At 37.6% G+C, this 20497-nt stretch overlaps 1 protein-coding gene across 5 annotated transcripts in view; it reads left to right on the top strand.

The window, feature by feature from the left end:
* The window catches only part of EXOC6 (exocyst complex component 6), a 182031-nt gene that overhangs the window by 68218 nt on the left and 93316 nt on the right, over window positions 1–20497 (top strand). For all 5 annotated transcript variants that reach the window (XR_014712418.1, XM_084634108.1, XM_084634110.1 and 2 more), the window contains exons 8-14: window positions 5667–5735; window positions 10624–10707; window positions 10807–10853; window positions 11254–11374; window positions 14315–14386; window positions 15095–15192; window positions 16491–16596. Coding sequence is in view for 4 of the 5 variants with exons in the window: in XM_084634108.1 (XP_084490234.1) it covers window positions 5667–5735; window positions 10624–10707; window positions 10807–10853; window positions 11254–11374; window positions 14315–14386; window positions 15095–15192; window positions 16491–16596 (597 nt within the window). In the remaining variant the exon portion in view is untranslated. The remainder of the gene's footprint in view (window positions 1–5666; window positions 5736–10623; window positions 10708–10806; window positions 10854–11253; window positions 11375–14314; window positions 14387–15094; window positions 15193–16490; window positions 16597–20497) is intronic.

The raw sequence follows: 20497 nt of genomic DNA, 5'->3' as shown, positions 1-20497 counted from the left end.
TTCTTTAAATGGCGGAGAAAAGAATTGTGCTGAATAGAATAACTATTTCTGTCTGTGTATCTTTTTTGTAACTTAAGGTTTTGCCTAGAGGGGTTCTCTATGTTTTTGAATCTAATTACCCTGTAAGATATCTACCATCCTGATTTTACAGGGGGGATTTCTTTATTTCTATTTACTTCTATTTTTTATTAAAAGTCTTCTTGTAAAACGCTGAATGCTTTTTCATTGTTTTCAGATCCAAGGGTTTGGGTCTGTGGTCACCTATGCAAATTGGTGTGGCTTTTTACCAAACCTTGTCCAGGAAGTGGGGTGCAAGGTTTTGGGAAGTATTTTGGGGGGAAGGACGCATCCAAACAGCTCTTCCCCAGTAACCAGTATTAGTTTGGTGGTGGTAGCGGCCAGTCCAAGGATAACGGGGGTAATATTTTGTACCTTGGGGAAGTTTTGACCTAAGCTGGTAAAGATAAGCTTAGGAGGTTTTTCATGCAGGTCCCCACATCTGTACCCTAGAGTTCAGAGTGGGGGAGGAACCGTGACATAGGCCTTTGGTCCTACAATAAGCTCAGCATGGATAGGGTTCCCCCACTGAAGTCCATAGGGCTCTGTGGAGGAAAAAAGATCCCCCTTATGGAGAAGTTTTTGCTGGATCAAGGTCTTGAAAAGAAACAAATCAAGATGTTAATTATATTTATGCTACTTGTATAACAATTTTATGGACATTAATGTGAGTATAACTTGTAATTCTATAGAGTTCAATCATAACTTATCACTTACTGTACCATATCTAGTCACTGTATGTGATATGTAACCTGTTAGAATTGTCTGACATGTGAGAATATTCTGCCACTGCTGTAGCCATTATGCTTCTGTGTTTTTAGTGGGTATTAACCTGTTAAAAGAACAGTTATTTGAGTCCTGGTCCCTATCTGTATTCCATTGTGGGCGTACATGTACACCATCATCTGAGACTGGAGTGTCCTTCAATCCACTCCTGCACAGTTCTCCTCATCCTGCTGTAGACCAAAAGTGTAAGTGGCTGTATGGACTGACTACCTCTCCAGTTTCCTTCTACCACCCATGATGTAAGATGGAAAGCTCCAGTGTCCAGAAAACTTGCTTCCTTCACAGATTACCTGTAAATAGTTATAAAATAACTTATAGATTAATAGTTTCAATAGGTAATAGTTAGTATAGCTAGAATTGGAAGTCACCCCCCAATCCATACCCTCTGAGGCAATTATTATGCCCTGGATCCAGGGCTTCAAGAATCACGCCTCATGCCCGCTTCAGAATGGTAACACTGTCAACCGTAGTCTCATCACTGACTGAAGGAGACTGGTTCACAGTACTTAACATGAAAGATGCCTATTTCCATATAGACAGCCATCTTTCACATAACATCTAATCACACAGCTTTGTTCAGTTCAAAAACATCAGTTCAGGCATGTCTCACTCTCTTCGGCCCCATGGCTGCCTGTACATACGTAACACCATCTGCAAGGCTTTGACTTCATGCCTTATAAACCTGGCTCAAGAGAGTATAGATCCCTTGCTGAGACAGCATGAAAAAATGAGTACCTGTCCCTGAGAGAGTACAGGGCTTGCTAAGCTGGTAGGAAAACAGCTTCCATGTGCATATGGGAGTCTCCTTCACTTCACCTCCACCACAGAAGGTACTAATCACAGATGCCTCCCTGTTGGGCTAGAGCACCTACCTGGATGAACATACAGTATGGAGTGCATGGACTGTTTGAGATACAAGGGTACGTATAAACCTTTTTGAACTATGAGCAGTCCACAGAGCTTGTGAACATTGTTTACTATACATTTCAGCAAGACATGTGCAAGTACGATTCAGCAGCATGTTGATGGTATTATATATCAACAGACAAGTGGTGCAGGATCCACCACACTATGCACAGAACACTACAGGGCATCAAATGGCCAGATGATCGTGCCCAAATGGCCCAGACAATTCTGGGTCTACAGCATTTTCCACGTGTCAGCGGAACCATACAGAGCAATTAAATTCTTCCCAGACATACTAATCCTGAATGAGGGCAAGGTACTGCACCCCAACTCAGTATCACTCAATCCCCCCAGCATCATGCTTGGTGTTTGGATGGGCACAGAACACAGAAATAACATATTCAGAGGTTATTCAAACCATCCTCAACAACAGTAGAAGGGAGTCCCCTAGAAGGAGCTATATGCCAAAGTGAAGAAGAATCACAATCTTGTGTCAGCAGGAACAATTAACCCAAGAAAATTTGGACATTCCCAGCCTTTTGGAATATGAACTTTCCCTTAACACCCAAGGGCTTTCTGTTAGTTCCATCTATGTTCATCTGGCGGCTGTTACCACCCCACCCCAGTCAACAAACATTCCATTTTCTTGCATCCAGTTATATTTCCCTTCCTAAATGGACTGATCAGAACCTTTCTCCCCTCCACATAACAAAATCTACACCAGCATGGGACCGTAGTTTAGTCCTGGCAACATTAACAAAGGTTTGTTTGAATCAATGGCCTCATGCTCTTACTCATCTTTCTGTGAAGGTTGCATTCTTCATCATGATAATCCAGGGGTCCTAGAAATCCATTTTCTGTGGAAAAACACGGAATTTGCATTTTTACAGAGAATCTTTAGTTTTTCTATTTTGTAAAAACATACTAACTATTAATTAAATTTTACTGAAAGTACCAGTGTTACTTATTCCAATGGTGCCCAACCTTATTACACAGGATGGCTACATAAACCTGATCACAACCTTGTGTGGGCCAAACAGATTCTGCACATTTTAATAAGATTTCCGCTGTCAGTGGGAGCCCTGCAGTCCATGGCTGACAGCGGCAGCTTTATTCTTTGTGCATTTAAAAAAAATTCAGAAAATATAGAATACAGGCATAGAAGTATTTGGCATATGTAAGAACAACAAATTGGAATTCTGTAAATTTTATTTTATTATAATGATTGATGGGACTGGTAGGCTTCGAATGTGCTTATAAATTGTAAAAATATCATTGTGTTCAACTGATAACTATATATTGTGGCTAGGGAAACTAAAGTTCAGCATTTCATTGCAATCACAGAAAAACATGGATTTTAATGATTTTTTTATCAGAGAATTTTGGTTTTTTATCACGCAAAACTAGGATCCCTTGTGATAACATCAGCTAGAAAGGCAGGGAACAGAGAGCCCTGATGGCTGACCCTCCTTATACTATCTTTTATGAAGAGAAGATTTCACTGAGGTTAAGCCCCAAATTTATGACTAAGGTGATCTTAGAATTTAATTTAAACCAGACGATCCCTCTGCCTGTTTTCTCACCGAAGTCTTAACGATATCAGGGTAGACAGGGGCTTCAGACTTTAGATGTGCAAAGAGTAGCTAGAACAAAATATTTTAGAAGATTCCCTAGACTGTTTCTATCCCTTTTGGAATGCATTAAAGGTGAAGCAATTTCTGCTACGGAGAGGGTCCAAAGGGAACTCCAGTTGTATCCTGCTATGTTATGAACTGACCAGCATCCCTCCTCTGCAAGGCATCAGAATCTACTCCACTAAAGCACAGGCAGTGTCAGTGGCTTCTCTGAACTAGGTGCTTCTAACTGAGATATGTTACTTGGAGTTCAGTCCATATCCTCGCGAGACCTTATGCTTTGGTACCGGCCTTGGTATCTGGTGCTGCAGTGGGCTCATCAGTCTTCCAATCAATGAATTCTATGAGGTCCTTGCACCCTCCACTGTAAGGAACACTGCTTGTTCGTCACCCACAGTGGAATACAGATAGGGACCATCCCTCGAAGAAGGATGAGAGGTTACTTTCAGGTCTGTAATTTGAATTCTTTGAGATGGATCTTGTTGGGTTTGTGGTAGAAAAGGAAACTGGAGAGGCAGTTGTTCTATACTGCCACTTATATCCTCCGTCTACTGCATGAGAAGAAGAACTGCACAGGAGTGGCTTGAAGGACACTCCTAGCAAAAATGTTCTGGTCTCTGACGCATGATGCTCATGCTCAGCCATGGTGGAATGCAGATAGGGATCACGCATCTCAAAGAACTCAAGTTACAGAAAGGTGAGTAGCCTCTCCTTTCAGCTACTGTGTACTCCTTATTCATGAGTTTGGTCTTCTAAATGAAGCATGAAGGATTACACCCTAAATATTATTTCCTGAAAATAATGAATGAAGTGTCTGTTTTCTAATATGAAAAAAGGAAGTTCTAATCCTGTAATGGAAAAAGGGGAAAACTGGAACATTTAATCTACCCTTCTGTGAGAAGACCAACATTTTGATGAGACCTGAAGTTAGTAGTAAAAGAATGCTACAAGCCATTCAGGCATATTTTTTTTCTACCACTTGTCCATTAAAACAGTGGTTTTAAGTGCCTATAAAATCTACCAACAGAGCTGACTCTGACTGACTGACTGGCTTGAGTCTCTGTTTACTATGGTCCTGTGTTTCAACCCACAGTTTTTGCCTGAAGTGATGTCTGAATTCCATGTTCACCAGTCTACTAACCTCCCAGTTTGCTTTCCTAAACCTCAGTAATTATTGGAGGAAGCCAGGATGCACAAATTGGATATTGAAAGGGCACTAAATAATAATAGTGATATAACAAAATCCTTTTATTGGTCTCCATAAGTATATTTTGGTTGCATTTGGCTCTGCCTTGGACTTGTCTTGAATTTCTTTTCAAAATTGTCTAAATCAGTTTGACTGCGTAATCAAAATACTTATGAACTAGAAGGTATGACATACCCCAAGGTCTAAGAGCTCACTTGATCTTTGAAATATATAGGACTCCAATTGGAATTCCATTCATGCAGTTAGGCTACACTACTTTTAACTTAACTGCAAAGTATGGTGCCTATTTTGGGAGAGCAGAGCTATAGTTTTAAATACTCTGCCCACCTTGTGGGATTTATGATTGCCAGTCATTCTCCAAAGAGTAAGGATCTAAAGAAGCAATTCTCAAAAGAAAAAAGGAAGTTACTCCCTCATAACAAAAGTTCTCAAAGTATATTGGTTTTATAGCTCCGCTCTCTTTCCCCAACTTTTTCAAAGTCTAGTGTATGAAAATGAACGTTATTGGAATTACAGTCTCTTTTATCATAGCCTTGCTCCACATATTTGGATCCATGAGGAGGTGCTCATGTAGCCTCAGTGTTCACTGCTTTGAAGATAAGTCTCAGCTCAAGATGCTGATGCCCATGGATGCCAAGAATGTTGAGCTGTAGTAGCGATGTACTTCAAACTGGTCACTGGTGACCAACCTTCCCATTTGGCCAACTAACTTTACAATAAGAAAAGGAGTACTTGTGGCACCTTAGAGACTAACCAATTTATTTGAGCATAAGCTTTCATGAGCTACAGCTCACTTCATCGGATGCATCCAATGAAGTGAGCTGTAGCTCACGAAAGCTTATGCTCAAATAAATTGGTTAGTCTCTAAGGTGCCACAAGTACTCCTTTTCTTTTTGCGAATACAGACTAACACGGTTGTTACTCTGAAACCTAACTTTGCAATGAGGCCAGTTCCTTAGCTTTATCCTCACATTCACGTTAAGCAAAATAAGATGTCAAATTTACTGATCAGTTTGTGAGACCAGTTCTGTTTCTAATGCACCAAGTTATGAGACTGATTTTTTTTCTTCCTGCAGGTTTTGACTGCTCATGATCTTGTAGATTTTTCTCCTGTTTACAGATGCTTGCATATCTATTCAGTTTTGGTACGTATTACTATGACTTAAAATAATCAAGAATGGTTATATTTTTAAAAGTCTATCTATCCTTTTTCTTACCTTTTGCACTTTGCCAATTTCTAAGTGAGCAAACACATGTGAACACATTTCATCGAAGTCCAACTATGCTGAACCAGATGAAATAGATCTGACACTGGTACTCACAGAACATTCTTGTATGGTTTATTTTTATAGTGCCTAACAGTGTAGCAGTTAGGTAATTACATAAACATTTTTAAAATCACACAAGTTATGTATGCCTCAACAGATAGTAACACTAAAAGTTCCAGCCCTTTAACTGTTCCCAATGTTCCCCAATACCTAACTGTTTAAAAAATAGCATAGTAAAACATAAAATAAAAATTTGTCCTAAAACTCACGAAACTCAGGTTCTGGTGGACCACCAAGCAAGTGCCAAAGACTGAGAGACGCTTGCTACCAAACTCATAAGCGTTTTACACTAGGAATCAACAGCAAAGGCCTGACAACACATCCCAGCTGCTGTGGGAAAGTAAAAAATGATGGGCAGTACACAGGGTAACCAGGGCTAAAAAGAGTGATTGTTACTTTCCATGTTCACTATGTCTGAATAGCTTTTGTACTCAGTTTATGTGTAACATAATTTTAAAAAAAATTTCTTTCAAACTCTCTTAATCCTGCAAACTCAAACTGGGCTCTGAGAGTCAAGATGGATTCGTTGCTTCTCACAAGTTGCCAGTAACAAAGGTTCTGCAAGTCTAATTAAACCCTCATTTACACCTGTGAAATCTCATTGTCTTCAGGTTATGCTCCCCAAAGACATCTGCGTGTGCAGCATTCCCTTCCTCCTTGCCATTAGTGGCTTTGCAGAAGTGTAGCTGATGGGAACTTAATAATTAAAAAAAATCCAGTGAGATAAAAGAAGGAATAGAATCCAACTCCCTCTGTTAGCTGTGTTGGCTCTTCAGTGTTAACACAAATAAGTAACAGTAAAAGCTTGTTTTGTCACTGAAGTCAGCAAAGTTAAGTGACTGCACCAAAGGATGAAATCTCTAGTTAGTTGCTATTTTTATGTAGTCACTTTTCATAGGAGAACTAAACATTAAAGAGTATTACAGTAGAACCTCAGAGTTACGAACACCTCAGGAATGGAGGTTGTTCGTAACTCTGAAATGTTCATTACTCTGAACAAAACACTGTGGTTGTTCTTTCAAAAGTTCATAGAGCTTTAAAACTTTACTATGCCAAAGAAAAATGCTGCTTTCCCTTTATTTTTTTAGTAGTTTACATTTAATACAAGTACTGTACTGTATTTGCTTTTTTATTTTTATTTTTTGTCTCTGCTGCTGTCTGATTGCATACTTCCGGTTCCAAATGAGGTGTATGGTTGACAGGTTAGTTCATAACTCTGGTGTTCATAACTCTGAGGTTCTACTGTACCAGCACTTTGAATTGTGAGGAAGCCAGTAGGGAGCCAGTACAGAGATTAGAGAACTGCTCCACGCTCATAGCAGCCCACCTTACTTAGGGTATGCCTACACTGCAGCTGCAGCACTAGCCGTCCTCCAGCCAACTCACTAAAAATCTAAAGGAGGATGCCGCAGTGAAGGCTTCAGTTCTGGCTGCATCAGACTACCTGACTCCCCAGATGCACACTCACCTGTGCAGGTGGTGCTGAAGCTCACACCATGGCACCTGTGCTTCTCTTTTAAATGAGCTAGCTGGAGTACAGCTAGGGTGGGACATCTGCACAAGCTGCATATCACACTGACTGCTGCAGTGTAGATGTACTCTTGGGATACAGGTAGTTGCATTCTACATCGGCTGACACTTCTGGGCAATTTGTGAGGATTGCAATAAGCCTTGTGGACGCAACATAAGGAGAGAGGAGGACAGGGATCCATGGGTGGTTGCTCAGTGGGTGGGGCAAAGCAGCCTGATTTATTGAATCTAGTCCACAGCTCTTCCCATCCCCCTCTTGCAGTGTGGGCACGATACCATATCTCTTTCCCTGGCTCAGCCAACTTCAGGCTCCATAATCCTGAGGTAAATTGTTTTCATATGAGAGTCAATGGCTAATACAGGGCTTTGTATTTTGAAATAAGAATGTTTAAAGTTTATAATTATAGGCATGAATCCCTAAATCTGATGTCCATTGTGATGTGTCAGGTCCTGTGGGACACTGCACTTCATCCTATGGGTCTGCCTGCACGCTTTATTTTGATGGTGGCACTGTCAGATTTTATTATATCAGTGACCACCCTGTCTCAATGGCGAGATGGCAGGAATAGAAGAGGCCAAAAGATGGGTTGTAATCTGAAGAGAAATTAAAAAGACTGGGACTGTTTAGTTTAGAGAGGAGCTGGCTATTTTTATTTACCCTGTCTCATAATACTAGAAGGGAACAACCAATAAAATTGGAGGGCAGCAGACTAAAATTAATAAAGTATAATTTAAACTGAAATGATCATAAAGGTAACGAATTATAAGTGATTTGATACAACACATAATTAACCTTTGAAAACTAGTGGCCACTAGATATAACTGAAGCTTAATAAGATTTACAAAAAAGATTAGCCATGTATATTATCCAATAATATTGGATAAAACATTAGGTTGGATGTGGATAAAAAATTGGTGAGATGTTAAACCCTCTTGCTTCAGGGCATAAAGCTAGTTAACAACTCCTAAGGTTGGAAAGAAACTTCCCACTTGAGGCAGGTTATTTCATAATGTCCATTATGAGTCTTTTCGTAATTGCCCATTATGAGAATATTGCGCCTTCCTCTGAAGTGTCTGGTCGTAGCTACTGTTAGAGACAAAATACCAGACTAGATAAATCACTGGTCTGACGTAGTATGGCAGTTTCTGTGTTTAAACATGAGGCAGAACTCCACCATAAGTTGGTAATTTACACTTGTAGTTCGTAACTATGTATTGGTGAAGTTCAATCTCTGCTTTAGTCTTTTTCTGTCTTCTTTTCGTTCACATTTTTTAGTAGGCTAGCCTATATGCAGAGTGTGTTTAAGCACTGTAGAGCAGAGTATAACCAGGGCTCAGTGTGTTCTGTGGAATGCTGTATTTGAATTCTGTAGTAAGCTCCCTACCCCAATTTCTTTGGTATACAACACTAAATTTTGAGGCAAATAAAAATTAAATTTTGAGGCAAATAAAATGGAAAAAAATTCTGAAACAGGATTTCATGTGTGAGCTAATTTCCAATAATTTATCATCCAGTATAAACTGATTTGTTATTTTATGTATGTGAATTTAGGAACTTTTCAAAGATGAACAAGCGACATCCATTATATTGGGCATTTACTGTTTTGACTCTCCTTTGCCTCACCTTTAAATACATTGCATGCCACCAAGGCTATTGCTTTAGTCTATTGATAAGGGTCAGAGCATCCATTAAAGTGGTTTCTATTAAAAACTATGATCTTAGCTGCCTTCAAGTAATCCTGTCTACTGCATGATATATGGTGGTGATTCAACACCCCATCAAGTATTTTACATATCAAACTTTATTTTGTGCATTTGGAAAGAGCAGCTATTCTTTTTCACAGTAGACTTCCACTAAACTCATGCACAAATATGATATTAGAAGTAGAATTCTACATTTCTCCCAATTACTTTATTATGCATTTAAGAATTACATCATACTATTTGGCTGGAAAGTAATGATTTACATTATGATAATAAATGTAAGTGATAATGTCCTGAATAAAAGATTACAGTAATAAAAACTGCTCTAGTTAATATGTATCACACAATATGAAGAACTTGCTTTTTTAAAAGCAAAGTCTCCCACCACCGCTCCCCCTCCTTTTTTTTTTTTTTTTCCATTTCAAGCTTTGTTTCATTCTGTGGTAGGTTATCTGCATTTTGGGGAAAGAAACCAATATTCTTTGTACATCTGAAAATATTAATTTAGAGCTTTACTTGGATTATTTCTTACTGAAATAGTACTGATTTAAGAATATACAGGATCTCTCACGTTTTGATTTGAAGCTTTTTGGAATCCCAAGTAATGGAATTCTAAATAGCTCTGACCTAGCAATAACCTCATGGAGTAAAAATGAAACTTAAAAATGCTAAGCTGCTTAATTCTGCTTGCATACAGATTATGTTGCATTCAATAGGTAGATGAGTCAGTGTTGTAATGGTTTCAAATGGACAGATGGTTTCCACTGAATGAATCATCTTAATGAGAATACCATGATGTCGCTTGAGGTCTTAACAATATAATCAATAGGCATAGAGAATATTGTCTATGTATTAAATTTTGAGGACTGTTATAGGACCAAAATCCAAATCTTTAGTCATTATATTTACTAAGTACCAAGAAAGGGTAAGCAAATATTAAATTTTGTTTTACATTTTGCTTAAGGAATACTAATGCATTCAAGAGTCAGGACTATATTATGAATTTCTGTAACATTTAGCATATACTAAACTTTACATGTGACGAAAGTCAATATAAACTAAGTTTCCTGTATATCTTAAAGAAAGCAGTATTGTAGTTAAAGCAGCTGTATTTAAGTTACAGAATAGGAGTTAAGATTTTTTCAATTTTGATAATTAGCTTGATATTGTTACCTTAGTCATTTTAAAAAGTTTGTGTTTGGTATCATAGCAGCATGACATAAGTAAAAATGTGGGCTGAAGGGCACAATTCTCCTCTCCTGTGTACATTGTGGATCTCTTTCATATGCTTTGCACTCATTTCAAGTATGCAGAACTTCCACAGATGTCAGTGGGAGTTCCATATATGGAACAAATGCAGAATATATGGTTGTAAGTTACAGTGGAGAACTCTGCCTTTAATTTCAGAAGTACTTTTTCATCATATGAAGAACATTCCTCTCTTAACCACATTTTGTTTGTCTTGTCTTAGGGTGATGGAGAGACATTTGAAAACTACTACAGAAAACAAAGAAGGAAACAAGCAAGATTAGTTCTGCAGCCGCAGTCAAGCATGGTAACCAATACTATTTTTATTAAGTTGCACTGACTTGGAATTTTACTTAAATATTTAGTGGTATTTTTATTCCTCAACATTTTTGTTTTTTACTTAAAGCATGAAACAGTAGAAGGCTACAGAAGATATTTCAGTCAAATTGTAGGGTAAGTTTTCTAAATGGAAATCTGTTGCCCTTATTCTTATCCCCCACAATCCTCTCCTCTGTGTAAGGCCCATGCAATGTGTATCCAGTTGCCACATGGATAATGGCTGCTGCTTCTCTGGAGTGAGGATTCATCTGTCCTGCACACACATCCTTCCAGGGTAGTGACAGATATAGACTCTCCATTGAGCTGGGCTCCAGTTAGCAGTGGGTTTGCTTCCCGCATCCTGTCCAGAACAGCACCAAGGGCCTGATGCAAAGTCCATTCAAGTCCCAATTGTTCTGTGGGCATGGCCTTCCCATGCTTCTGTGCAAAAGGGTAGGATTTGCTCCATATTGTAATAAATATTTGAAAATAACTGATGGTTATTTGACTTAATTCTTATAAATTTTTGTTTTAGTTTCTTTGTAGTGGAAGATCACATTTTACATGTAACCCAAGGATTGGTAACTAGAGCATACACTGATGAACTCTGGAACATGGCACTGTCAAAGATCATTGCTGTTCTTAGAACCCATTCGGTAAGTGAGAAGACCTTGTAGTAGTGCAGTGTAAATCCATTAAAGAGTGTCTGTGTGTTTAAAAGTAGGATAATGTCAAAGTGAAAAATTACACCTACATCATTGTGGTTTTTTTTGTGGTTAAAAATGGCTCACAGTAGGGAGAGAGCCTGCCAAGCTTTTGTTTTTCACAGCAGTATCAGGCTGTGAGCCACAGCCATGGGCTATTTGCATAATCCTCCACTGATTTACAACTCTCTGGGTCTTCCAAAAGTGCTCTTAGTCCAGCAGTTTAGAATATGCAGAGTTAATCTGCTGTTATTATTGCAATCTGTCCTCATTAGTTTCAACTGACCTCTTCATTAGATCAGATTGAATAGTTCATCACTGAAAGCACCACCAGGAAATAATTCCTAATTATCATTCCAAATACCCTGTTTCCAAAATAAACTCTACCAGCAAAACCCTTAGAGCTACCCCTTCAATGCCCATCAAGCAGTATGTTTACATTGCAGTAGAGGCATTACTAAAATTTTGAAAATGCTAAAGTGTTATTAACTTAATACTATATTTGACTGAATATTTCAGTATTTTTAAAATGTATCTCAAATAATGAAAGTTACCTCTGTATTATCCATCCACAAGAAAACTGGCTATCAGCATGCTGTTTCTGATCCCCCTTGAAAAACAAGGGAATACAGTCATTGATTGTGATTGACTGCATTTTATCCTGGTAAATTACTTCAAAACTTGCCAAAAGGGTCATAGACAGCATGTTCAGGAAGAAAAATAGAAGATGTGTAACATATACAAAGTGCTGTTATTTCATGTCTTGATTTGCCCTTTTCAATGTTCACTAATCTCCATTAATTCAAAATTCAAAAATATGTGCTTAAATCATGGAGTTTGGATTTTGTAACCATTTCACTATTATTGCAGGTTGTTTTAGGTTTGAAGAATATTTTATACTTTGTAAATATTTTAGGAAAGGCTGAAAACAGTTTGGTTTTTCAAATTGCAACAACTGTATTTTCATTAGGAACATTTCTGGTGAATGCCAGTTAAGTTTTGTTTCCAATCCCCAGCTCATTTTAGAAGGCACTACTAGTAAGTTCAAATTGTTTAGAGATTTCTAAACCACATATTTTGCAAGGCAGGTGAAGGTTTAATCTATCGATTGTCATTTTTTTATAAATGGGTGTCAATGTAAAGCATTCAATTGTACTTAAATCTTGTTTCTTATAGAAATAGGTCCCTTCATAAAGGTTTTCTGATATAATTGAAATTGATGTCATTATTTGTTCCCAGGATGCGTAACTCCCATCACAATCAATTATATCATGCTAGTCTGTATTGAGGTGAAGTGGGTGACTAGTGCTCTTCTTCTTTGAAGAGTACTTGCAAGAAGCAAAGCCATTAGCTTATTTATATAATTACTTGGAGAGTAAAGACGCAAAAAATACTTTAAGGCAGGCATGTGGGCTGCATTTCAATCTTGTATTTTCATCCTGCATTACATTGTATGGCCATAAATAATATTTGTATTTTTTTAACTAAAAAAAGATGATGATGACCAAAATATTCATAATTGGGGACGTAAAGATAGAAACATAATTGCAGGATAAATGTAGCCTAATTTTTCAGAGGTGCATCAACAGCTCCTCTTTGACTTCAGTAAAAGCTGCAGATGCTCAACACCTCTGAAAATGAAATCATATAGCTGTAGCTGCCTAATTTTATACACCCAAGTTTGTAGATATTAACATAATATGTAAACGTTTTGCTTACAACTTTTCCCTCTAGAAATGAGTCTTGAAAGTGCCATAGTGTTAACATGGGTTAGATTGAGACTTAATGTTTGAAAGTACTATTAAGGTTCCTGATTTAGCAAAACACTTCCGCATGTGCTTAGGTCCCATTGACTTCAATGAATGGAGCTTCAATGCATCTCATTCATGGTGTGCATAGGTACTGACTCCGTGGGTGCTCCAGGGCTGGAACACCATGGAAAAAAAATAGTGGGTGCTCAGCACCCACTGGCAACTTGCGAATGAGCACTTCGCCCTCCCACTTCTCTCCTCCCCCCAGCACCTCATGCTCACTGACGGCCCTGCTGATCAGCTCTTCTGCCTGCTGCGATCAGCTGTTCTGCAGCATGCAGGAGGCGCTGAGGGGGAGCGGGTAGAGCAGGGGCAGGAAGAGGTAGGGGGAAGGAGGTGGATGGGGGAGGGGGAAGGGTGGGAGCTTGGAAAAAGCGGTGGAGTGGGGGCGGGGCCTGCGCGGAGTGGGGGTCAAGCACCCCCTGGGATCTGAGTAAGTCGGCACCTATGATGGTGTGCATCACTTTTCATATTCCAGCTGGTCTTGTCTGAGCTCTTCTTGTTAGGACAAACTTTGTAATAGCTTTGTGATATGAATAAATACTGTATATAATTGGACTAAATTAAGAAAAGGTGGGTCAGGTAATATATTTTATTGGACCAACTTCTGTTAGTGCAAGAGACAAACTTTCAAGCTTTTCCAGAAGCTGGGAATGGGCGACAGGGGATGGATCACTTGATGATTATTTGTTCTGATCATTCCCTCTGGGGCACCTGGCATTGGTCACTGTCAGAAGACAGGATACTGGGCTAGATGGACCTTTGGTCTGACCCAGTATGGCCATTCTTATGAAGAGCTCTGTGTAAGCTTGGAAGCTTGTCTCTCTCATTAGCAGAAGTTGGTGCAATAAAAGATATTACCTCAGCCACCTTGTTTCTCTAATATCCTGGGGCCAGCAAGGCTACAAGAACGCTGCATACATAAATTAAGACACGTAAGTTTAAATTGCTTTTATCAACACAAGAACTTAATTAGTGGTATAAAGCTAGTGAGTTTAACCTACTGTACTACTGTAAGTTGAAAATGTATTTACTGTTTGATTTAAATAACTTTTACAAAATCAATATTTTTTATTTCCAGTCATATTGCACTGATCCTGATCTTGTTTTGGAACTGAAGAATCTCATTGTTGTGTTTGCTGATACTTTGCAGGTTGGTGTTATTTTGATAATTGAAAATTAAAATACCTGGAGCCAAATTCTGCCTTTGGATATGCATGTGCAACCCCCATTGGTTTCAGTGGAATCGCATGCATGTACCAAGAATTAGGTAAGATGTTTTAAAAAATGAAACTATCTTACCTAGCTTTCTTCTGCTGGCTCCCCCTTTTCTTAATTTGTGCCCACCACAGACCTCCTAGGTGTCCAGTTGTGCACTGAAAAAAATCTTTTTCAGTTTTTGTAATTTGTTCAAAAGGGTATTCCATAGCATTGAAATAAATGTAAATATTCTATTTCTGTAAACATTTCACTTCTAATTTATAGCAAGTAGTATTTCAGTTCAGTCACTGAATTTGCTGCTTGGAAAACCAGTTATGTTTTATTGCTGGTCTGCTCTTGAATCATTGATAAAACAGATAAAACACATTGTTTGATTAAATACCAAGTTAAAAAACATATAAAAGAAATTTGTCACATTTTGCCACTAAAACTAGTATTTCTAAAGTAAATAGAATATCAGGTTTACAAATTAGTAAATCACGTTTAATAATACCTCTACGTGTTGAGTCCTGTAACTTGTACTATAGTGGTACAAAATTCCATGATAAAATAACCCCTCTTATTAACATATTGAAGCACTGTATGATACGTGATGATAGTAGTTCTTGAATTATTTGTCCTTTTTATTTTTGTACTTTAGGGTTATGGGTTTCCTGTGAATCGACTGTTTGATCTTTTATTTGAAATAAGAGATCAGTACAATGAAACACTGCTTAAAAAATGGGCTGGGTTGTTCAGGTTAGTATTGCAAAATGAAAAAAAAGTCTTAAAATACTCTGTCAATTGGGGTTGGTTTAGCTACTCAGTAATTGTGTCTTTGAATCAAATCTACTTTTTTCTATCAAATTACAAATGTATTTAATTAGATACTAATTTTCTAAATTTTAGTTAACTGAGTACAGTATACTATAGCCTGACCCAATAGGACTAAAGGTCTTTTGGCATTTCTATTATGAATTGACCTGAATGGATATAGAACTTGCAAATTGTAAAATTTAATTTCCTCCAGCATGAAAGTTTGCATTCATCTTATACAAAAATTAATATCAGGTTGGGTTATTTTGCTAGAGAAAGGTGGTAAAATTAATAATCTCTTTCCTGTTTTAATAATGCTGTGACTTTTTCTAATTTAAAAGCAACTTTGAAAATGAAATATTACAGATTCTCATAGATTCAGTTGGGCTGATGTCATTGTACAATAATTCTAGGCAATATGAGGTGGGAAGGCTAACCTTGAGTTCTTATATATTATGCTATTATAGGACTATCACAAAAGTGATGCCTTTAACTTGGGTGGGAACAAGGTACAGGAAAGGTTTTTGTTTTGTTGTTAGTGAGCATTCCTTTGTATCTCTCTTGGCAGAAACTAGGTGCTTTTGATGCAGCTACTGTGCTTCTATGTCTCCCTTAAAAATAATTTGAGAGGGAAAATGGTAAACCTAGTATTAAGGTGGTTTTGGAGCTTTAATCTGAAGTTCCTGTTTCAGATAGAGAATGACCCCTAATGTGCCCTGGGTGCATTTACAGTGGGGAAAAAAATACATTTGTGTTGAACACATGTTAACTAACACAATGTTAAACATTTAGTGTAGACAAGGACTGCCATATTTATTGCATTAGCTGTTCATATTTAATCATAGGGTAGGCCAGCTAATATGAAGTCCCTGCTATACTGATTTATATGATCTGAAGTGAAATTAGAAAGTGCTAAGCTGTGTTTTGCATTGTGTTAATTAAGACATGTTCTAAAGTGTTGTAATATTCCAGTATGGACAAACCCTCTAGGGTCAGGTAGATTGTGAAAAAGTCATTGCATGAATAAATGTGATCCCAGTGCTGCAGTAAGTATTACTCAATCTCCCAAAATGCTTTTGGGAATTCTGGAGCAGTGTTGAATTCAATTCTCCACTTTTGGAATTGTACATCCAATCTGATGTCAGTGAAAAGCTTTGTATTCATTTATATATTTACTTATTTATGATATTTTAAATATTAATACATCTCCTGAGTGTGCTGACTTTGCTAACTCTGAACAGGGATATTTTTGAAGCAGATAATTACAGCCCTATCCCTGTAGCAAATGAAGAGGAGTACAAAATAGTGATTAGCAAATTTCCTTTTCAAGATCCAGAACTTGATAAGGTAAGAACAAGTTTTATATTTCAAAAGTTTACTTTAAACCAATTAAACAGAGTTAGGACCGTAATGAATTTTGTAATTAAAAAGTAATTAAAGTTTGAATAACAAGGTAGATTAAGAGGCTAAATCACCTTTTTCATGGGTAATTATCTAGTTATAAATAAACATGAAAATTCAAGCTGCAGTCGTTTAATCTGAAATTTTAGTGAGTAATGAACCCTATAGTTTTGTAAACAAATTAATAATCAACTTTTAATAATTAATACAATTTTTGTTTAATGACAGTTAACTTTTAAGTTTTGCTGCAGCATATCAGATTTCATAAACCACAGTCTATGATGTACTGTAGCATTACAAAATGTAACAAACAACTACAAGGTCTATTAAAAATATATTTTTTGTAAATTGTTTGGGTGCTGCTGAGCTTATTCGTTATGTGGGGCAAAATATACCTGAGGTTCTTCCCTATATGAACTGTGTGTTCCTTTAAGGCCTTAGCATTCCATTAGAGGGTTCTTGTGGATTTCTCTATGTACAGCTACAAAGTTCTTAAAGAAAATTTGCTTCTTCAAAAAAAAGATGAGAATAGTATGTTGTACAAGCCAAATGTGTTGTGTAGGTAGTAGCAGGCTGGAAGTAGAAGACCCAGGTTTGTGGTATTATTTATATCTCACTAGAAACTAGAAGCCCCAAACAAAACTGTGACCCAAATAGACTGCTATTCCCACAATTTACCATTTAACAGTTTTTTGTAGCATCCACCACTGTCGGTATCTTCTTAGTTTTGCAGATATTTTGAATCTGCCATTCAGCTGTCATTTATCTTTACAAATGTAACAGCTGAAGACCATGTGTATGTTACTGCAGTGAAGTGGAAGAAGATTAAAGAGGGTTTTATGATGTTTAATGAGCGTAAGCTTTAGTTATAGATGAACATATATGATGGACTATAACAATCTATTAAAAATGTTCACATGGTCATGACTTGGATAGTACTTTTACTCACTGTCATACTATGTTTACCTTTTCAAATTGTTATTTTTTATTACTAATCTTCTGTCAGTTTTCTTAGCTGTGTAATAATAAAGCAATACCAAAATCAGAAACAAATAAATAAAACACAATATCAGCAATATATAGCACACCACATAGGTCTTGCATTCAGTCTTATGAATAGTATTTGTCATGACAGACTTAGCCAGTAGGGTGCCTTAATTTTATATTGTATTAAACCACTATAACTATTATTCTATGACTTATACAAATACACAATCTTAGACCATCCACTGTGCACATAAATGAGCCATGAGAATTAAAAAATGAGGACTTTGCCAATGAGGGTAGCTTGTCATTTTCTAAAAAGGGAATGCATTCTATGAACCATTAGTTTTCAGTTTGATTTATAACTCAGAAAGGCACTGTCATTTTAAACTGAACAACACTCGGTTTATAGATTTTTCTGTGGACCAAATTTCAGTCTGATATTTAGCTGCAGTCTAGTGTGCTTGAGAATACAGCTGGGAATTGAGAGTTGCTGTTTCTGTTCCCAACTCTGCTATTGACCTGCTTTGAGGCATTGGGCAAGTCACTTTCACATCTGCATCCATGTGGAGAGTCTGTTTAATGGCATGATAGAACTTGTTTTTTTCAGTTTTCTTTTTTTTTTAATACATGATCATCGGTCAGTGATAGTGTGATGCACAGCACAGTACGGATGTCCCACATTGTGGCCATTTGTTCCACATGTTGGTAGGTTTGATGGCTGAGAGGTATGGTTTGAAGAGTGTTAAGTTAAGTAATCCATCTTTTTTAACATCATACCTATTACATGGTAGCACTGATATGTTGTTACCTCAATTTTATTCTGTTAAGAGACCTGATTACTGTCTTGTGGTAATGCCAGTTATGAATTATCATTGTCTTTGTAGATGGGTTAAATTCTTCAGTCAACAGAAGTCAATGGTCATTGAGAATTCAATTATAATGAATTCCATACAGAAAAGACTGTTGTTTGGGGTTTAATAGAATTTTTGTTTTCTTTTTATAGTACAAAATAAATGTAAAAAGTTTCAGTGTGATATGTTATTTCTAATAATTACTATGGTTTACAAAGTATGTTTATCATTAATTTGAAATTGTATTATGATATTTAAATGAAATAATATATAAGTATTGGTTGAGATTTGCAAAGCAGCCTAGGGCATGTATGCACAGTAAAATTAATGGAATATTTGTGTTTAAATCCCCTAGGCTGCTTTGCAAATCTCAACCATTGTATATCATTTGAACCTTTTTTTTAAACTTCCTTGATCTGAGAGCTGCACAATTCTTCTTTAAGTGCTTGTCCATGTAAATGTTCCACTCTTGATGCGTACCTGTCTCATGCACATGAGATTGAAGTCTTTGGCCAACAGTGTCTTTTGGAGCCCCATTTGAGCTCTGAGTGTCCTTGTGCTCCTATACCAAGAGCATAAAGGGAAGAGCAGCCCAGCTTCTGCTCACTTCCTTTTCACCACCTGTGGTTCCAAGATGGAGTTACCCAGTATCCATATGTAGACATGTCCCTTAGCTGTTTACGCTACTCCAGTTTTCTGTAAATATTTGTGTCAGTTTAGGAATAGTTAATTAGAATTATTTTTGATAAATTTTAGTTTGAAGAAGTTTTTATTTTCTTCCCTTACTGGGATCTTCTTCCCAACACTGGGGATTCAGGGCTAACTCAAGTGGTTAACTCACGTCTCTTGATTTTAAGTAATGTCCTTACTACAAGGCAGCAATACCTATACCTGATGGTCTCACCAGGTGCCTTTTTTGTTGTTGGGAATCTCATATCCCCAGCATGTGTTCCATCTGTAAAGCCTTTTCTAAAAGGATTTTGAAAGCTAGGGAGGCTCATGTATAACTGTTTTCATTGGATTGCTCTATGCAACCAACTTAAGATCTGGGTACAGCTGACTCCACTGGACAAATTCCATCTCAGTACAGGAGTGCCCCTGTGAGCATGGGTTCTTGGAGCTCTAAGGCCCCTACTTTGGACTCAATAGGACAGTTAAATCTAAGTCCTCACAAGGAAAGGAGCATCACTCCTTGGGTAAAGAAAAGGCAGGTTTCCTATTAAAACCTTCAGTGAAAAGAGGTCCAAGTCACCTCACAGATCCTATTCCCAAAAGATTCCTCAGTCCAAATTGACTACTAGCTGGTACTGGACTGCTGGTACCTTATTGGCATGGTACTGGACTGCTGGTACTGTACTGGCATGCTAAATCAGTGGCTACCTTGACACCAAGTAATCCAGCTTTAGCAGTCCCTCTCTTAGACTTGGAATATTAATTTTTCTCATCTTCTGAGTCTCAGCATAGTGGACAGGAATCCCTTACTTTTTTCTCTAGGGCAACTTCCTACAAATTTTATGGGTTGGAAAAGGAATTGAGGGATTCCTTTAGAACCAGATCCCATCGGGAGTATAAGGGTAGACCTCCCCTGGTATCCTCCTCTGTGGCCCTTGGGTCTCTAACCATATAACATCCTAAAATGGCCCTATTGGAATCCTTGGGGTTCTTATCACCCAAGACATCATACCTTATATACCACCACCGACAGGGATATCTTGTACTTGTCAGAAACTGCAGTCTTTCCATTAACAGCACATGAATCTGGATGCACAGGGGAAATTTCTGAGGAGAAGCTGCGTCAGACTGGAGATTTAGCTATGTTTGTGGCCATGTCATCATCATTCTTAGGTGAAGCAGTGCTCCCCTGTACACTGTCTCAGCTGGATTTATTTCAAATATTTCATAGATCTACTTAAAAGATAGTGGAAGGGTAGCAGATTGACTACAAATTCCTCTAACAGAGGTATGAAAGTCTTCATGGAAATTGGTGGATTTTCTCCATACAGCTATGC

This window comes from Lepidochelys olivacea, assembly GCF_965140295.1.
Source record: "Lepidochelys olivacea isolate rLepOli2 genome assembly, chromosome: 7".
In the NCBI taxonomy this organism is placed as follows: domain Eukaryota; kingdom Metazoa; phylum Chordata; order Testudines; family Cheloniidae; genus Lepidochelys; species Lepidochelys olivacea.
This window is presented reverse-complemented; position numbering and strand designations above follow the sequence as displayed.